General features: G+C 43.4%; 1 protein-coding gene and 1 non-coding gene across 4 annotated transcripts in view; both read right to left on the bottom strand.

The window, feature by feature from the left end:
* CDC14A (cell division cycle 14A) overlaps positions 1 to 17,854 on the bottom strand; it is a 178,175-nt gene that overhangs the window by 12,850 nt on the left and 147,471 nt on the right. For 2 of the 3 annotated variants that reach the window (XM_058659654.1, XM_036494656.2), the window contains exons 12-15: positions 13,367 to 13,482; positions 11,449 to 11,496; positions 5,980 to 6,102; positions 4,742 to 5,272 (exon numbers count right to left, since the gene is read on the bottom strand). In XM_058659654.1, the coding sequence (XP_058515637.1) occupies positions 4,822 to 5,272; positions 5,980 to 6,102; positions 11,449 to 11,496; positions 13,367 to 13,482 (738 nt within the window). In that variant the 3' untranslated portion in view covers positions 4,742 to 4,821. Of the gene's footprint in view, positions 1 to 4,741; positions 5,273 to 5,979; positions 6,103 to 11,448; positions 11,497 to 13,366; positions 13,483 to 17,854 lie in introns of those variants that run through there. The other variant, XM_058659647.1, reaches the window with a different exon arrangement.
* On the bottom strand, positions 1,476 to 1,587 carry LOC118758666 (U6 spliceosomal RNA). The gene has a single exon (XR_004995767.2). It is a non-coding gene; the product is annotated as a U6 spliceosomal RNA (small nuclear RNA).

Here is a 17,854-nt window from a genome sequence, read left to right as displayed (position 1 = left end):
GTGCATGAAGGTGCACAGACATAGGCAAGAGCACAGACCCAAAGAAATTCAAGATTAATGTTCTAATAGCAGAAGATCACTGGTGATTTCGGAACAAAAAGATGGGATGTTGATGTCTTTTGCCTGACAGTACATCAAAACAGGAGTCCCTGATGTCAGCCTGTCTTCCAAATTCAGCCTTGCTTCTGTTTTCATCAACAAAGTTTAATAGAATACAGACACACCATCATTAATGTATTGACTTGTACACTGAAAAATAAGGCTTAAGATATTTACTATCTGGGGACCCAGCACAATAGCGTAATGGTTAAAGTCCTTGCCTTGGACGCTCCAGGATCCCATATGGGCGCCAGTTCTAATCCCGGCAGCTCCACTTCCCATCCAGCTCCCTGCTTGTGGGCTGGGAAAGCAGTTGAGAATGGCCCAAGCCCTTACGACCATGCTCCCGTGTGGGAGATCAGGAAGAAGCTCCTGATTCCTGGCTTCAGCTTGGCTCAGTTCCAGCTGTTGCAGCCGCTTGGGGAGTGAACCATCAGACGGAAGATCTTCTCCTCTGTCTTTCCTCCTCTCTGTATATCCGACTTCCCAATAAAAATAAATGTCTTTTAAAAAATATTTACTATCTGGATCCTCTCTAAAAAGTTTGTTGTCCTTATTTTAAACTGTAAATTAGAGGCAGAAAGGGATGGAATTAGAAAGATGATCAAAGGTGCTGGCACTGTAGCACAGTGGCTTAAGTCATCTGCACTGCCAGCTATCCATATGGGAGCTGGTTCAAGTCCCAGCTGCACCACTTCTGATACAGCTCCCTGCTAATGTGCCTGGGAAAGTTGTGGAAAACGGCCCAAGAGTTTGGGACCATGTGGGAAACCTGGAAGAGTTTCCTAGTTCCTGGTTCCTGGCTCTGGTCTGGTCTAGTCCTGGAAGGAGTGAACCAGTGGATGAAAAATATATCTGTTCCCCCACTCTCTGCCTTTCAAATAAATAAGACATGTTTTTTTAAAAGATCATCAGAAATAAAAATGAAGAAATGGGTATATATTATATACTTCAGGATGCACACAAATCAAAGTTACATCTGCCCTTGACTGTTAGTCCCATTTTGCTGAGGCTTCAGTTAAGCAACCAGCTGAACCCCTTAGCAACACACAGCAGCACGTGTGAGCTCTGAACCCCTTGGCAACACACAGCAGCACGTGTGAGCTCTGAACCCCAAGTCTGGCAGTCATCAGAATCCAAGAGTGTAACTAAGGTTGCATCACTATTCCTGCTGATCTCATTGCCTGGAACAGCCATTCCTGCCCTTTTGACTTCATTTCATAAGTGGATCTCCAGAAGGTGTCTACTCATCCTCCAAACCCAACTAAAACACCACTCTTTCTTCACAGCTCTCCCTGACACTTCTTGTCAACAGATAAATTTTTTAAAGCTCCCTCTATTTTAGCTATCTTCAACAGTATTTATGACAGGTCTTCATAAATGTTGTTGGAAATGTGCATTATATTTTCGTGTCATCCTTGCGCAAGGGCCATGCTAATCTTCTCTGTATCGTTCCAATTTTAGTAAATGTGCTGCCGAAGCGAGCACTGTGCATTATATTTTCATCCCATTTTTCAGGAACCTTTTTAAGTAGCCCTGTCTATAACACAGTGTGATCAAAAGAATATATGCCTTCTGGAGGAGTCGAACTGACCGAAGCTCAAATGATGATTCTGCTATATATTTGCATTGTAACCTCAGACAAAACATAAACTTCAGAGACCCTCAAGATGCTTCTTTTTGAAAACAGAACTGATCATTCTTAGCACCTCCATTCATTTAAACACCCAGTCATCCTTTTATTCCATCACCCAACCCTTAAGGTATGCCTGCATATGCAGGGCACAGGGCTTAGAATTATGAAAGTCAGAGGTGCCACCTCTGCCCTTGCCTGGTTGACAATCCAGTGACAGGACAAAGTTCCAAGGGGGGATAGTGTCATTAAATCCCAGGTGGCATGGAGGAAAGGTTATGGAGCAAGCACCATGATCCAATCCAGACTCACAGGTCAGGTAAGGACGCTGCAGAGCAAACAGCAATTCAGCAGCAAGTGTCATAAAAATAAAACACAGCAAATCTTCAAGACACATACCACAAGTAATTTTAATTTAATAAAATACTTCCACCCTGCCCACGCCATAATTATATGTCCCTCATCTGAAACCTCCTCTAAGTGTCAGGGAGGGAACGAGATTTCTATGCAGTGAGTGGGTAAAAGCTCGTGCAACGTGCTGGGCAACTGAACCCACAGGGCCCCCAGGAGAGGCCGGATTAATCACATATTTTAAAAGCCTTCCTATTTCTCAGCATTCTGTCCCAATCAAAAGGATACCTGAACATTTATTCTTGTTTTCTGTGTCAAACCATTTAATGACAGAATAAGGAAATCATTTTTACATTTTTTCTGGGGGCTGAACTGCTGTAGAGTGAAAGAGCAATTGCGGCTTTCAAAAGAGATGCTAATTGTAGCTTTTAAAATATTAGGCTCCCTCTAAATACCCGTCATCATCCTCCTCCCCTAAGAGTTTCTAGGTCTTTCTTAAAGGTGCTAGCAGAATATTGCCAGGCATGCTTCATTTTCCTACCTAAAGGTCTACAGTCATGCTTGTTGAACAATCTGCTTCCATTTCTTCAAGATTTTAAAGCTCTCCTCTTCAGAAGTACCACAAAAATGGACACTCTTATTGGGACATCAATCCACAACCATTAGCAAATCTGCACTGGATCATCAATAAAAACGATGCATAGCCTCCAATTAGATTCCCTAGGAAGTGGGAATTTCCTACTTAGCTTAGATTTCCTACCCACCCTCCCTCTTGCAGAAGACTTTCTAAGCAAAGAAGCAAGACGTAGGCTTTCCTGTGAGAGACCGGATGCTTCTTACTGCTTTTCAGGCTGAGAGGAAAGACAACGTAGTCAGGCTGGCAATTCTATTTATAAATGCTTCTCTTTACAACAAGATGGCAAATTCCAGGGGGAGCAGCAGTTGCCCACACAGACTATTATTTTAAACTCCATTATTGGAAAAATCCCTTTATTGCAGCCAGAAGAGGGATGAGAAGGAGGAGAGGTGAAAAATAACAAAATATGGAACTAGAACAAACTTCAGTTATATAAACATCATGAGGCGGTAACGGACCATCTGAAGCCTCATGCTTGCACCAGAAAAACTGAGAACCAGAAGAGGTAAAATGGTATTCTTGTTCAGTTACCAATGCTCCGGCACACACTTATAAACATGTGTGACAGAAAACCTTTAGCGATAAAATCTACAGGACATTTATGCATTTATCTATTATGAGTTTTCTGAAAATAGTAAGTATCTACACAGTAGTCTTAAAAAGAGGCTGATCCTCAATTCAGTTTCAAAAATATTAGCAGAATCCCTGCAGTGAGGTATGTGGCTTATAAACAGTGATGAAAACTCAAATACATTTATTTCACATCTAATCCTCGGTTACATGGATCTAAATTTTCATGATAAACATGTAGCCAGGTTACACAACGTGTAGCATCCCATCAAGGGAGAGGGGTAAACAGACTGACAGTCGCCTGGAGCCTTAATGCACCAAAAAACTCTACAATGATGCTTAAAAGGATCTGTGGGACTAAAACAAAATGGGAACAATTACATGTGCCCAACTCCTCTAAGGGAAGTGCTGCATGTGGACAGAAGTGTAAGCAGCATCCAAGCATCAGGTTGAGGTGGGGCTGGGCGTGGGAATGTGTCCAACGCACCCCGATGTGAAGAAACACATACATGAGTACAGAGCGCATCCCCAGGTGAGGAAGCACCTTCATGGCTTCTAAACTGACAGGTAAGGGAAGTGGGTTCCAGGCAGGATTACCCACGGGACACCATTTTGCTGAGTGGATGAGGAGCAGCACAGGCCACCAAGTGCTATTTCTCTTCTTTTTTGGCTCCTTGGAAAATGACAATGGGGAGATGACAAGGGGCACAAGCGCAGCGTTCTCAGGCGCCCTCAGTGTCAACTGACTCCTCAACAGGTAGACTACATTTCTCCCCTCCCACTCCCTGCCGCCCTTTTGAGTGTGTGCGTGTGTGTGTTCATGTGCTCCTCGTTCTTCTGAAATCAAGAGTCACATTCGTATAAATCTTAATAGTCCTTGAGGCAATGAAACAGCAATTCCTAGCAAGGAGTTAACCTACATATTTTACCCTGGCCTGGATTACTCATTGGTGAAACATACCTGGAGATCTCACCTGTCTCCAGCACGGTGATGGCTGGATTTCCACCACCTCCCCAGTATTCTGCCTACTCCTCCCCCTGCAGCCCAGAGGGCTACCTCTAAGCCATTCCATCCCATTTGCCACCTGAGGCGTAGTCAGTTCCCTGCAGGAAGTGAATTATTCAGGGTCTGACACTTGCTTCTGGGAAAATACTGTTCTTTTAGCATCTGCCAGGTGTCAAGACACCAAAAATCCATTCCCTGATACAGGATATGGAAAAAACCATCACCCTTAATACCAATACAACCAAAGAAAATGTGGTCTAGCCAATACCAACCAGCACCTAGCTTTCTAGCAGATATTCAAGCTGATTTGAAACTTAACTGAAAGGTAAGTTAAATCAACAGGGTCCATGCTGAAGGGAATGAAAGCTGCCTCCCTCCCAAGAAAAACCACTCAAAAAGGAGTGGAGCGAAGAGGGAGGGATAGAAGCAAGGAAGAAACCCCAGCTGAAACTTGGCATTTACTTGACGAGGAGCCAGCAGAATGTAGTTCATGGACAGTTTCACAGCCCAGAGGGAGGACACCAATCAGAAGGCTTCCTTGGCACTATTAAACTTCTTTGGTGGCAGCCTCAGCTGGGAAGGTAAGGCACAGAGGTTGCGGTCAGGATTCTGAGGATCAAGAGATGGTGTCTGCGAACTTACGGGGATGGAACGGCTCAGGAATCTTGCTGAAGATGAGGAAAGGCCAGGGTAGGAGGGTCGGAAGATGGTGGTGGGCTCTTCGGCCTTGGTGCTGAGGAGGCCCGGGGGGCTGTTGAGGTTGCCCCCGCTGCTGCTGTTGCTTCTGTTGTACTGGTTGTTGTTGAGCTCTGGGTGATTTCTGGTGGCCGGCTGGGAGCTGCCATTCAAGAGGTTGGTGAACGGGCTGGCTATGAAACCTGCCTTAGAGGATGAGCAGGTCTTTTTGTTTTCTGGATCATCTGCTGCAGCATTCAAGTTCCCTAAGGAGCTGGCTAGCCGGGAGTTTATGGAAAAGCTGGATGGAAGACACGGGGGAGGGGAGAAAACACAGACAACAGTATACGAGTCTATTCACACACAGCTTGCGCTCCCAAGACGCGTATGCATGACATTTAGGGACTGTGATGAAGACAACTCTGGCCGATGCACACGGGGACAGAATGGCTGCTCAATCACCCTGGGTAGTATTATCATAGGTGTCCTTTAGTTATATGTGGCAGGTTCCTTAGTCAAAAGGTTTCTACAGGCTGGCTACAACACCCTGGCAATTGGGAACTAGAAAAATCTAGCAGGTTGTATTCACCCTGAGGCAGCAAAGTGTATGAAAATAACTTTATAAGGAGTGTCTAAGACAGACATAAATACAAGAGTTAAATTGGCCATGTTCAGTTTCACTACATCAAAAATCCCCATCCATTGTAGTTAGCTCTCGTCTACATCAAGTGAGAAATGCTTACACTACTTATCATCCTATGAGCAACTGAACTCTTTCTGGGCCCCCTAAGTCTGCCAGAATGTCCTACAACAGCCCTTCCACAGCCTGGTTCCTGCAATACGAGACAGAAACAGAGCCTCATCAAGACCAACTTTTTTGTGTGGTTTCTCTCCTTTTCCTTTGTCCCCTCTCTCGTCTGACAAAACCACAGCCAAAGTCATTGCTTGCTACATACTTTTTTTATCCCAACATCTAGTCAGTACCTTGAGAGAGGGAGAAAAAATTACCTTCTGCCATTGGCGCCTGAGGACAAAGTACCTCTGTTTATCCTCTTGGCTGTCGCTGAAGGGGACAAAGCCACTTTTGAGGTCTTCAGAGTACCTGCAGATCCTTGCGGGGAAGAGCTTAATCTTTGAGGAGAAAGGGAAAAAAATGGACAACGTGTCACACTCAAGCTACGTTAGTTTAAACACTCAGCAACCTGCTAGGACAAGATGGAGTATTAAACCTTAAAGACACCAAGACAGACCCTAATCCTGGTGACAACCTCAGCCACCAACACTGACAGGCTGCAGGACACAGTTCATGCCCACAGCTGCCAAAGGAGGGAGCTGATGCCAAAGCACAAAGAGAAAGTAACCCATTCAAAACGACTCACTTAGCAAATGGCAGAGCAGGTATCTAAATTCAGGGCTCAAGTCTTCCCTGGTCACCACCAAGCTTTACACTCCCATGGATTCCTCAAGCTATTGCTGACTCTGCTTCTTCACGTTCTAAGACTTATCTCTCCTTTGCTGCCTGCACCTGCCCTGGGTGGGGTCATCCTTACTTATCCTTGACTACTCTTGATCTTATTTCTCAACAATTCAATGGAACACCTGTAATCATATGTCACTTCATTGCTTAAACCCAAGTGCCCATAAAGCCTTATTTATATATTTATTTATTCATTTATTGGCCTAGTTTTTAAAATTCTCCAGAATCATGGAGTTAGCTCTGTGGTACAGAAGGCTAAGCTTCCACTGTAGAGCCAGCATCCCACATGGGCACTAATTTGAGTCCTTGCTGCCCCACTTTCAAGCTGGCTCCTTGCTTATGGCCTGTGAAAGCAGAAAGTGGTTCAAGTCCTTGGGCTCCTGAATCCACATGGGAGACCCTAAGGAAGCTCCTGGCTCCTGACTTCGGATGGGCTCAATTCTAGCCATTATGGCCATTTGGTGAGTGAAACAGTACACAGAACACCGCTTTCTCTCTCTCTCTTCCAAGCCCTCTCTCTCAAATACAAACAAAAATAGATCTTTAAAAAAATAAAAAAGGACCCGGTATGATAGCTTAGTGGCTAAATCCTCACCTTGCATGCACTGGAATCCCGGTGCTGCTCCACTCCCCTTCCAGCTCCCTGCTTGTGGCCTGAGAAAGCAGTATAGTATGGTCCAAAGCTTTGGGACCATGCTCTCAATGTGAGAAACCTGGAATAAGCTCTTGGCTCCTGATTGACTCAGCTCTGGCCATTGAGGCCATTTGGGGAGTGAACCAGTAGACAGAAGATCTTCCTCTCTGTACATCTACCTTGCCAATAAAAATAAAATAAATCTTTAAAAATAAATACATAGCCAGACCCAGGGGGCAACGGAGACCCCAGGTTCGCAGCCATGGGGTCCACCTCAGAGCCGGGCTAAGGCCTGAGCTCCACCCTGCTCCAGCTAGGCGGGAGCAGGGTACCTCGGGTGAGTTCCATTTTTAGGGTGGGGGCAGATTGAAACCTTGGCAAGGTTGCGGTATGCCGGGGGTGCCCCTATTCGATGGAATTCGGCCGCAGAACGGCGCCAAACCCCGCGGGTGAGTTCTCGGTCCCCCAGACCCAGGGGGCAACGGAGACCCCAGGTTCACAGCCATGGGGTCCACCTCAGAGCCAGGCTAAGGCCTGAGCTCCACCCTGCTCCAGCTAGGCGGGAGCAGGGTACCTTGGATGAGTTCCATTTGCCAAACCCGCAGCAGGGAGGCTGTGGGCAAGTACTCTGTTCTGGGCGGCCAGTGCACCAAGTGGTGCCAGGCTTTGCCTGCTGGCCGCCCAGCAGCGAACTCGGAGGTTTTTACAATGTGGAAAGCTATTTGGGGACACCCATCAGTAGGCCCAACATTGGTATAGGGGAGACAGGATTCCTTGCAATATCCAGGTACAGAGGATTGAATCTCTAGGACAACACACCCCCGCCCTCGTTGGATGGTGAACGGGATTGGGAAATGGCGCGATCTAGGCCCCGGGGGTTCAAACCTCTGGCAGCTGGGAGGTTGCCAGGGGGATGCAGGATGAGGCGTGTTGCTCAGATCCTGACTCCAGCCACCAGGTGCTCGAGGCGAACTGTGCCCGGGCCTGCCAGGATGGAGCACAGGTCAAGCCAAGTTGGGCCATTGCACCTGCTACTCTGCTTGAACCAAGGACCCGAAGCCATAAAGTCTAGGGCTGAGGCTAGGACAAATGAGGGAATGAAACAAGCTGAGTCAGAGCAACCACCGGTAGGCGTATGATCTACGGCTAGTAACAGGCCCAGGGTGGGAGCCAAGGGGACACCCTGACTGGGTTTAGGCTCCCTCCAGGGGGAACGTGTGCTGGAATGGGGGCTGTGTTCTAACCTAGAAATAGTTGTAGTCTCCCAAGGCGCCAGTGTGGGCTGGGATTGGATGCACCGGACTGTGACGGACCCGAACACTGTCTTGTGTCCTGGATGACCAGGGTAGACATGAGACTGGCTGGGCTGGGTCTCGACCCCCTACCGAGCCACTTGTGAATTGTATGTGGGTGTGGACGAGCCATGGCTGGGCTGGGACATCCTATAACAAGAATCAGAATGGGGTGAAAGCCAACCAGGTTAAGCCACTGTTCCTGCTTGGACAGGAGGTGAACTGAGAAGAGTTGGCTCAAAAACCCCCTGGTATGCGCATAACTTGGCAATGGGAGAGGCTCAGAGGGAGGTGCCTGGGCAACTCCTCTGGCAAGATACAGACCCTCCAGGTTAACGCAAGAAGTATGATAGGAAACAGCCCAGAATAGGCCATGGAAAATTTCCCACGGGCATGCATTTGGCACGGGACGGGGGCGGACCAGGCTGGGTCAGTGCATGTCATCCACTGGCTAATCCAGGCACCAGAACAGAGTGTGGGTTGGGCCGGTTTTGGTCGCGACAAAACCAGCGTACAATGTGGAATGCCAGGGCGAGGTTGCCGGTACTGGATTTGACTGCAGCGTCCACCCAGCACACGTGAGAACCGGGAAGGGCAGAACCGGCATGGGGATTTAGGGGCTGGTCCCCTCGCCGGACAGCTACCCCTACTGGAGAGCATGGGCTGGGTTGGGGACAGACCACACTAAGCAGGGCTACAGCACCTGAGCGCCGCATGGGAACTAGACCAGGGAAAAGCCAGGTTGAGCAAATTATCCCCTGCTGGGGCAAGCATAAATTAGGATGGATGAGGGTTGTAAGGACTTAGACGCAACACCAGCTGGCAGATGATGGCTCTGGGGGCCAATTCTGTTAAGTCAAATTGCGGAACCACCCGAAGAGTGCATAAATCAGGACAGAGAGAGATCTAGGAGGGAAACAATGGGTTCCCCCCTCCTGGATCACTACTCCCGCGGGAGGACATGATAACATGGAAGGGACCTGGGGTGGTTAGACAGAGAAGAACTCTCAACAACATCTGTGGGGGCTGGATGGCTGAGTTGGTGGGTTAGAACTAAGCTTTAAAACCCAGGGACAAATACAAGAGCTAAACGGGAAGTGGGACAGACTGGACTAGTCTGCTATGCACACAGGTAAATCAGGATAGGGGACGGGCCTAGCGAGGATCATTGTAGGTCGCCCCAACTAGGCTGCAGCCCCCACTGGCTGATGCAAGTGCCGAGTGCGTGCTGTGCAGAACCAACCCGGTCTGCAACACCCACTGGTTCCAGTGCAACTCAAGTCCGAAAACAGAACCAGCCCAGGAACTGCAACTACAAGCTGATTGAGGCGATGAACAGCTGGTCTCAGAACCCTAGCCAAGAAAAGACAGAGGACAGAGAGGGTCAATCAACCATCTCAGATATATGTTGGCAGCGAAAAATGGGCTAATGAAGACTCTATGATAGACAGTGTCAACCAGTGAACTCTGCAATGACCTTATCGAGCTGGGAGTGGCGAGACTGGGGTGGGGGGGGTCCACCGTGGGGGAGGGGCATGGGGAGGAGTGGGGGGGAATCCCAGAGCCTATGAAACTGTCACATAATGCAAAATAAATTTAAAATAAATACATAAATACATAAATACATAAAATTCCTCCAAAATCTGACACTTGCCTCTCTGAGCAGGCTCCTCCACCCACACAAATGCCTGGAGTTTCCTGAATGGACTGTTCCCACATCTGTGTCCAGCTGGCACCTGCTATTTTCCTTGCCAAGATAGACAAGACAAGCTCCTCGCATCTTCATCTCTCTCCATTTCGCACCTCTCCTGACTTTCAGCTGTTGCTTATCCTTTAATTGTTTACCCAGTGGTTACCTCATGTGGTGACCCTTAAGCAAGTAAGCATCCTGATTCTGCATATACAGGAATACCTCAGAATTTTCATAGGAAATGGAATTCAAAGGAGAGCTTAAAAATATTCAAAATCCATGTATGTGAGGGAGTTTTCAAAACCTTCATGAAAATGCATGTATGAAAAAACTGCATAAATTTGTGATTTTTTTGCTCGCAAATAAACTTATCTTTTGATTTCATTTTCCCAAGAGCATTTGAAGTACCTTCACATTATCATAATAAAGCAGACATCTTTTCCCTTTCATTGTCTGATGTTCATCAATTCCCCTCACTTGATATATGCCTCTGAAGCACAAATGGTCGTCTCTCACTCTGATCCCCAGCAGTCTCTACAAGAGTGAGAGCAGGTGCTCAGAAAATGTTTAAGCATTTGCTGGACAACCAAGCTCACTCAGATTTTATTCTGAGCAAGTTATTTGGCGTAGTTGAATTGTGCATTCCTATCTGCTTAAAAAAAACCAGCTTATTTACTTGTAGACTCTTCCCTTCATCATCTATCCTATTTTGAATCCAAACAAAAGCTTTGGGACATGTTTTGTGAAAAAAAAAAAAAGAGAGAGAGAAATTATATAAGCAGAGATTCAAACTTCCAGAAAGCTCCCACTGAACAGTCCTAAACCTAAGCGTGTTTGTGAATGAAGAGGTGAAGTGTGAATTAGCATTTTCCCTACATCATGCCAATAGTCTTGGCCACACCTGTATACAGTCCTCACCACGTCCTATACTGAATCTGGTATCACTGGTACCTGTCACCACTCTGGGAGTAATCAAGTGACAGCTCTCCAGATAAAATCACTGATGCTTCCTTCTCAAGTGGACGATGGAAAAGAAAATAAAACGGGGAACAAATACAAGGGTATTTCAAAACATTTGTGAAAAAATGGAATTTAAAAATGAGTTTCTTTTCATGCAAAAATATTCTAAAGCCCATGCCCAGGTTTTCATAATCCATATTTTCCATGAACTTTATTAAGACCTCTCACACATGTTGCCATAAGAGTAAAGAATGCTAGCATAGTGATGTCACCACCACAGCCAGCGCAGGGAAACAGCCCCCTTTTCGGGGTCAGTATTATGAATAAAATGCTTGCAACAGCATGAAACTTAAAGGCAAAGAGTGTGGTATAACTTATTGTCAGAGTTTTGATGCTTGGGAAATATCTCTAAAAGATAAAGTACCTGAAAGGCTGGGACACTGCTCTTGGGGGCCCTTTCACATCATCTGACCTGCAGAGGACAAAAACAAATGCTCTCACATCACTAGCCTCACACACAGCAAAAGGCACATCTATGCATTAGACCAGTAAACATCTGAAATTTAGTAAAAGGAAAAAACATGCAAGTAGATGTTAGTAGTCATCTGCTGTATAAAATAAACCCTAAAACCAGCAGTAAATACATTTTAGTCACTTCATTTCATCTGAAAGCATTTTGCTTTGTAAGAATACAGTAGTACTACTTAAATAAGAGACTGATGGAATTATGATTCCTTATGAAGGACTATACCATTGTAGCAAAATGCTGAGAATCTGTCAGGGGTAGGAGTTTGGGGGTGAATCTCAGTCTATACAAAATTGTACCCATAATTCAAAAATTCAAAATAAAAAATATATATATAACAAAAAGAAGAAGAGAGTAATATTGTATCCACTCAGGGAAGACAGTTCATAATGGGTGCAATTCATGCTGCTGTTAGGAAAACTAAATCCCAAGAAATTCGAAAACGTTTGAAAATTCTTTAAAACACTTAATGTAACAGGTTTTCTAAAATTTATGTAAATTAAATTCTCCCACTTCTCTGTACTTATTTGCCATGTTAAATTTCTCTGACTTATCCTTTGCTTTTTCCCTCTGATATCCTCAAATATAAATCTGTTTGACATATATTTTAACCAGTGTAAGATAAGTGAAGTGTTTGAAGGAAAAATGGCTAATAAAAATCTCTGTTCACATAAACTAATCCAAAGAACCTTCCATACACTTAACAAACCAATATCCATAGTGCCTTTGCTCCAATTCAATGGAAAGTGCATTAACCTGTTTGACATCAAGCAAGCAACCCAAACTCGGGTCATGTGGCACATGTTCTGCATTGGCTCTGTTAACCATCTGTTAACCCTATCACAGTTCCTGGCCCACAGCAGGTGCTCAATAAAGGGTACCTCTCAATCTTCCAGCAGCAACTCACAACTATCACTAAGCACCACCCTGCCATCCATTCTCATGGTACTACAGAAAACCACTATCTCCTAATGATCCTTTTGCTCTTACATCAGCAAACCAGGCACCAAGGACTCACCTAACTGAAGTGTTAGGATCCTCTTAGATAACACGTGGGAGCTCAGTTTACTGGGAATCTATTTAATGTTCATCATGCTGGCAAAGCATCCTTCCTCCTATCCATACCCTTCACCAAATAAGTCAAAGTAGTTACTGTGTGTAGTAAGGTCTTGTTACACTTTATATTGCAGTAAAGAATATTTGTATTTACAGATTTTTATAACTACAATGATCTCTAAACCTTTAAAGAAAAAAAAACATTTTTCCAAACATTGTGATCAGCAGTTAAGGTCCACTAAGATTCTGACGAATAATTTCAGACTTCAAAACCAAGGTGGTTTAGAACTTCACAGGTAGAAACAAGACACTTGTTTAACTCTCAGAATGCCAGGTAAACTCAAGAATTAGGTAAACTCAAGAATTAGGAGATATCAAAGACTGATAACATATTTTTCCGTAGACTCCAACTTTACCACAAAAATCTCAGAACGCCAAAGAGACTTTGCCACAAGACTAAAATTCCACCCACAAAAATTCCAAACAAGATTTAGGATCAAGTCCCAGAGATAACTGCCTAGCAGCAAAGGGTACAATTCCAGAGAATGCAATGCCACAATTAACTTTCAACAAACTTCTAAAATGTTGCTATTCCAACAGTGATAGAAAAAAAATAGTAAATAAACACCACAAAAAAGTAATGAACGAGAAATATATGCAGCAAACTTGGTATTTATAGAGTGACATTCAACTCTGGGAAGACAATGTGTGTGCACAAATAGAAACACACCACGAATTTAAATGTGTAAAACTGATGTACCTAAATGCACAGGACGGAGAGGAGCGTGGCTGTCTCTGACTTTTTAAGGCACGTAGTTTGTCTCCCTGGGTTATATTGTTTTTCATTTCCACATCTTCATCGTCTTCTAGATTATTCTGGGAGGGAAAAAACACATATTCCACAGGAAAGTCATTGACAAAAATTTTGTTTTATATAAATTTCATTAACAGAGAATAGATTGTGTATTATAGAAACATTTTACATGCTGTTTTTTAAGTTAGTTGAAGATATGAATATTTCAGCCTTAACCAAATTTATACTAAGGAATGTTTGTCTATTTGACCGTCACACTCAAAGTTAGAGAAATATGGGTATGAATACAAAAAAAAATAAAAGTAGCTGTGTATTACAAAGAACCATGAGCAAGGAGTCTATCACATAGACACAATGATAGTCTAGAATACAGCCTAGACACAGACTGGTTCCGCAGATACACTACAGATAAGCTTCCAGACTCTACCAGAAGCCACAATTGCAAATTCTGGAACTTGTTTACAGACACAAGATAAAATAATTTAGCATATCTACACAGGAGCTCATTAACATTACTGACCCTCAGTAAAAGCACCTGAGAACCTTCTAGAAGCAGTCAAAGGCTTAGAGTCACTAGATAAGAAAACATGCTTTCTTTGAAGCAAGTATAAGAAATACAGTCATCGTTTTGCTCTCACAACTACCCAGGGAGAAAGATACTTGTTATCCTAAATCTATAGATTGGAAAAAAAAAATAATCTTGGAACTTATGATTATCTCTACTGCTCCCCAGACTTTAAATGTCAGGGCATTTTTAAATCGGATTTCTTGTGCCCAGATGCAGTGATCATTCCAAAATATAAGTCATCACACAATAATACTGTCCCAGCAAAGACTGAATTTTGCCTTTTTCCTCACCTGAAAAATCAAAGGCCTAAGTCGCTGAATTCCATTCCAATCATAACAGCCCCTTCCCTTGTTAGAGCAAGAGTTCTTTCATTTTAATTTTTTAATTAGTTTTTAACAAATTCAGTGTGGTTTGTGGATACAATTCTAAGAACACAATAATACTCCCTTCCTCCTCCCCTTCCCCTCTAACCCTCCTACATACACACCTTCTTTCCTTTCCTTTTTTAAATTTTTGAGATAACATATTAAATTTACATTACAATAAAAAGGCTTAATATTTTAGTGAATAAGAAGTTTAACAAGTAAAAAGTAAAAAAGACCCTGGTTTAGTGGGAATATGGACAATGGCTACCAGAAGAACTTTTACTGGATGAAAAATACACAAAAAACCAGTCATATTCTACTTGTCCTGATAGAAACACCTCTTCACTCCCTGACCCTTATAGCTAAGTCTCAAAGAAAAAGGACAGGCAAAGCAGGCCAGTAACCCAAGATCATCATGAAGCGAGATCCTTAGAGTCACAGAGATCTCTTAGAGTCACAAGTTGACCCTCTTAAAGGTCTCCAGGAATTGTTTTACCATTCAATTCTATCCAAACAACCCCAGTTAAAAAAGAAGCCCTTACCACCCCGAAAGCCTGCAGCAGTAGAAATCAGGTTTGCCAGTGAGATGATATGCCTGAGACCACCAGCTTCCCCTCATCCAACTGCAGCAAACACTGAACAGGGAGTGGGGGTGGGGGTACCAAATAGTTCTTCTATCTGATAAAAGGATCAACACATAGCCAGGGTCTGTAGAATAGGGAACAGAACCAAGAAGTACATAAGCTCTCTTAAGAAAGGCCAGGATTGGCTCTGGGACAACCTGATTGGATCCTTATTTATCCCAGTTTTATTGCCAACTCTGTGCTTCTGTGGACATCTGAAGGGAAACTTGTTTGTCCCTCCAACTTGGAGTTTCTTTGTGCTCACACCTCTGTGAGCCCTTCAAAATTCTAAGACAAAGTGATCCTCAGTCTGTACTTCTAAAATTAAATATCCCATAAAATGTAAAGGTAGAACAAAGATACATATTTTTACTGGCCCCCAATGCAATCTTTCTAAGTAAATCACTGTAGCACATGCTTCAGAGGAAAAAAAAGAAGAAGAAAAACAGAGATCAAGGAAAACTAGGGATCAAACTGAAGAGATGACAAGACATGTCTGATATAAATTCCTCTGGAATTCCTCCTATGCTGTACATAAATCACCTATTTCTGCCTTATAAAAAGAGGATTATAATACGTGATGATTTGTCCCATAATTTTTTTCACTTAAAAATATTCTGTGAAAGTTTTTCTGAACAAATAATAAAGACCTCTACCATATCATTTTATAAAATTCCATTAACTAGTTATGGAGAGTTTATATGCTAGGTCTGGCTATTCTCTTGTCCATGACTATCAACAATCCCAGGACACATCTTCTTATACACCATGATGTTTAAGAACTGTCCTATTATCTCCCCCAAGACAGATCCATGGAAATGGATTTCTTAAATTCAAAGTATCCTTCTTAAATTCAAAGTACCCTTCTATGCATCTAACTAGCAGCATTTAAGAGCCTTATAGTTCCCAACCCCAATACTGAACACATGTCCTTAATACATTTGATAGACAACAATAACATCTCATCATTTTAATTTGGGTTCTTCAATTTTTAGGCACATAGAACTCTTTTTATGTTTAACAGAGGGTTCTATAATATTTAATTTGTATACATAGCATTTTCACATTGATTTGCAATAAGATCTTCATACATTTAAAACTTCATTTACATATGTTAGAAATATTTCCTCCCACTTGATGCCTGTGGGGTGGATGATTTCAAGATCGAGAGTGGGAGTAGATGTTACAGGTGTTACAGCTACTGCACTGGTCTGATGAGAGATGACTAGAGTCAAGAGTCAAGTTTGGGGTAAGTGAAAAGAAGGGGAAAAGCTCCAGGCATGCAAACTGAAATACCAATCATATTTTTTCTTTTTTAATCTCAACAGATCTCTTGTTTTTGTTTCTGTGACTACTTGTATAATTTTTGGAATATTTTTACGACTAACAGTTAAAGAACCTATAAACTACAAAATTCTAGGTAATATTGATTTGAATTGTTCATTCATTCAGTTAGTCATTTACTCATTTATTTGAAAGGCTGAGTTACAGAGAGGGGGATGCAAAGGTAGAATGACAGGTCTTCCATTGCTGATTCACTCCTCAAATGGCCACAACAGCCAGGGCTAAGCTAGGAGCTGAGCCAGGAGCTGAGCCAGGAGCTGAGCCAGGAGCTGAGCCAGGAGGTGAGCCAGGGCTGAGCCAGGGCTGGGCCAGGGCTGAGCCAGGGCTGAGCCAGGAGCTGAGCCAGGAGGTGGGGATTCATCCAGGTCTCCATCCAGGTCTCTCACACAGAAACAGGGGTCCAGGCACTTGAGCCATTTTTCACTGATTTCCCGGGCACCTTGGCAGGAAGCTGGATCAGCAGTGGAACAGCCAGAACTTGAACTGGCATCCATATGGGATGTCAGCACTACAGGTGGCTGCTTAACTTGCCACGCCATAGCACCAGACTCTAAATTAAATTTCTTTAAGTCAAAAGGAAACAAATACTTTCTCACACAATTGAAGAGTCTTACTAAGATTAACAACTGTTTTACTTATGTGGAAGGTTAAAATATGTTTGGCATTGTTCCATTCATAGTTTCATTTAATATTATTATGATCCTTTGTAAGTGCAAATGTGTTAGAAACTTAGGATTTTGTATCAGACAGACCTAATTTCAAACACTGATGTTTCCATTTTAATGCATGTCCTAAGGGAAAATTTCTAACAGTGATAATCTTTAGTTGTCTCATTTGAAATATATAATCATGGCTAATGTCTATATCACAGGTTCATTGTTGTGAAGATACAATAAGATAGTACACAGCAAAAATCAATGTGTTCAATACATACTGGCTAATACGGAAAATAATACCCTTAAACTTCGTAATAAAAAGATCAGCTACTCCTTGTTATTCAAAATATATTTATATTTAAATTTAAATTACAGAATTAAGTAATGAAAGGATACATGAAAAAGGACTCTGAACTCTTGGAACACTGAATAAGATGTAGACATTAACAGAACCAAATGTTATACTGAATAGGTGACTGGTTCTGTAACATTTACCAGTTCACAAGCGCTGGGTAGGACGGAAAGAGCTTATTAGAAAATGCAGTTCCACATAATATGAGGTATAAACTGATCTCATAACTTGGCAAACTAGGGCAGTTGGCAGATTTTTCCATCAGAGATTGTCACGCCTCCTTTTTTATTGAAAAGGCAGATTTAAAGAGAGAAAGACAGAGAAAAAGATCTTCCATCTGCTTGTTCACTCCCCAAATGGCCGCAATAGCCAGAGATGAGCTGATCCAAAGCCAGGAACCAGGAGCCTCCTTCGGGTCTCCCACATGGGTACAGAATCCCAAGGAACTGGGCTGTCCTCCACTGCTCTCCCAGGGCATAAGCAGGGAGCTGGGTGGGAACTGGAGCAGCCAGGACACAAACCGGTG

Source organism: Ochotona princeps, chromosome 2 (assembly GCF_030435755.1).
Source record: "Ochotona princeps isolate mOchPri1 chromosome 2, mOchPri1.hap1, whole genome shotgun sequence".
Classification (NCBI taxonomy): Eukaryota; Metazoa; Chordata; class Mammalia; order Lagomorpha; family Ochotonidae; genus Ochotona; species Ochotona princeps.
The sequence above is the reverse complement of the archived record's forward strand: the minus strand, read 5'-3'. Positions and strand labels throughout refer to the sequence as shown.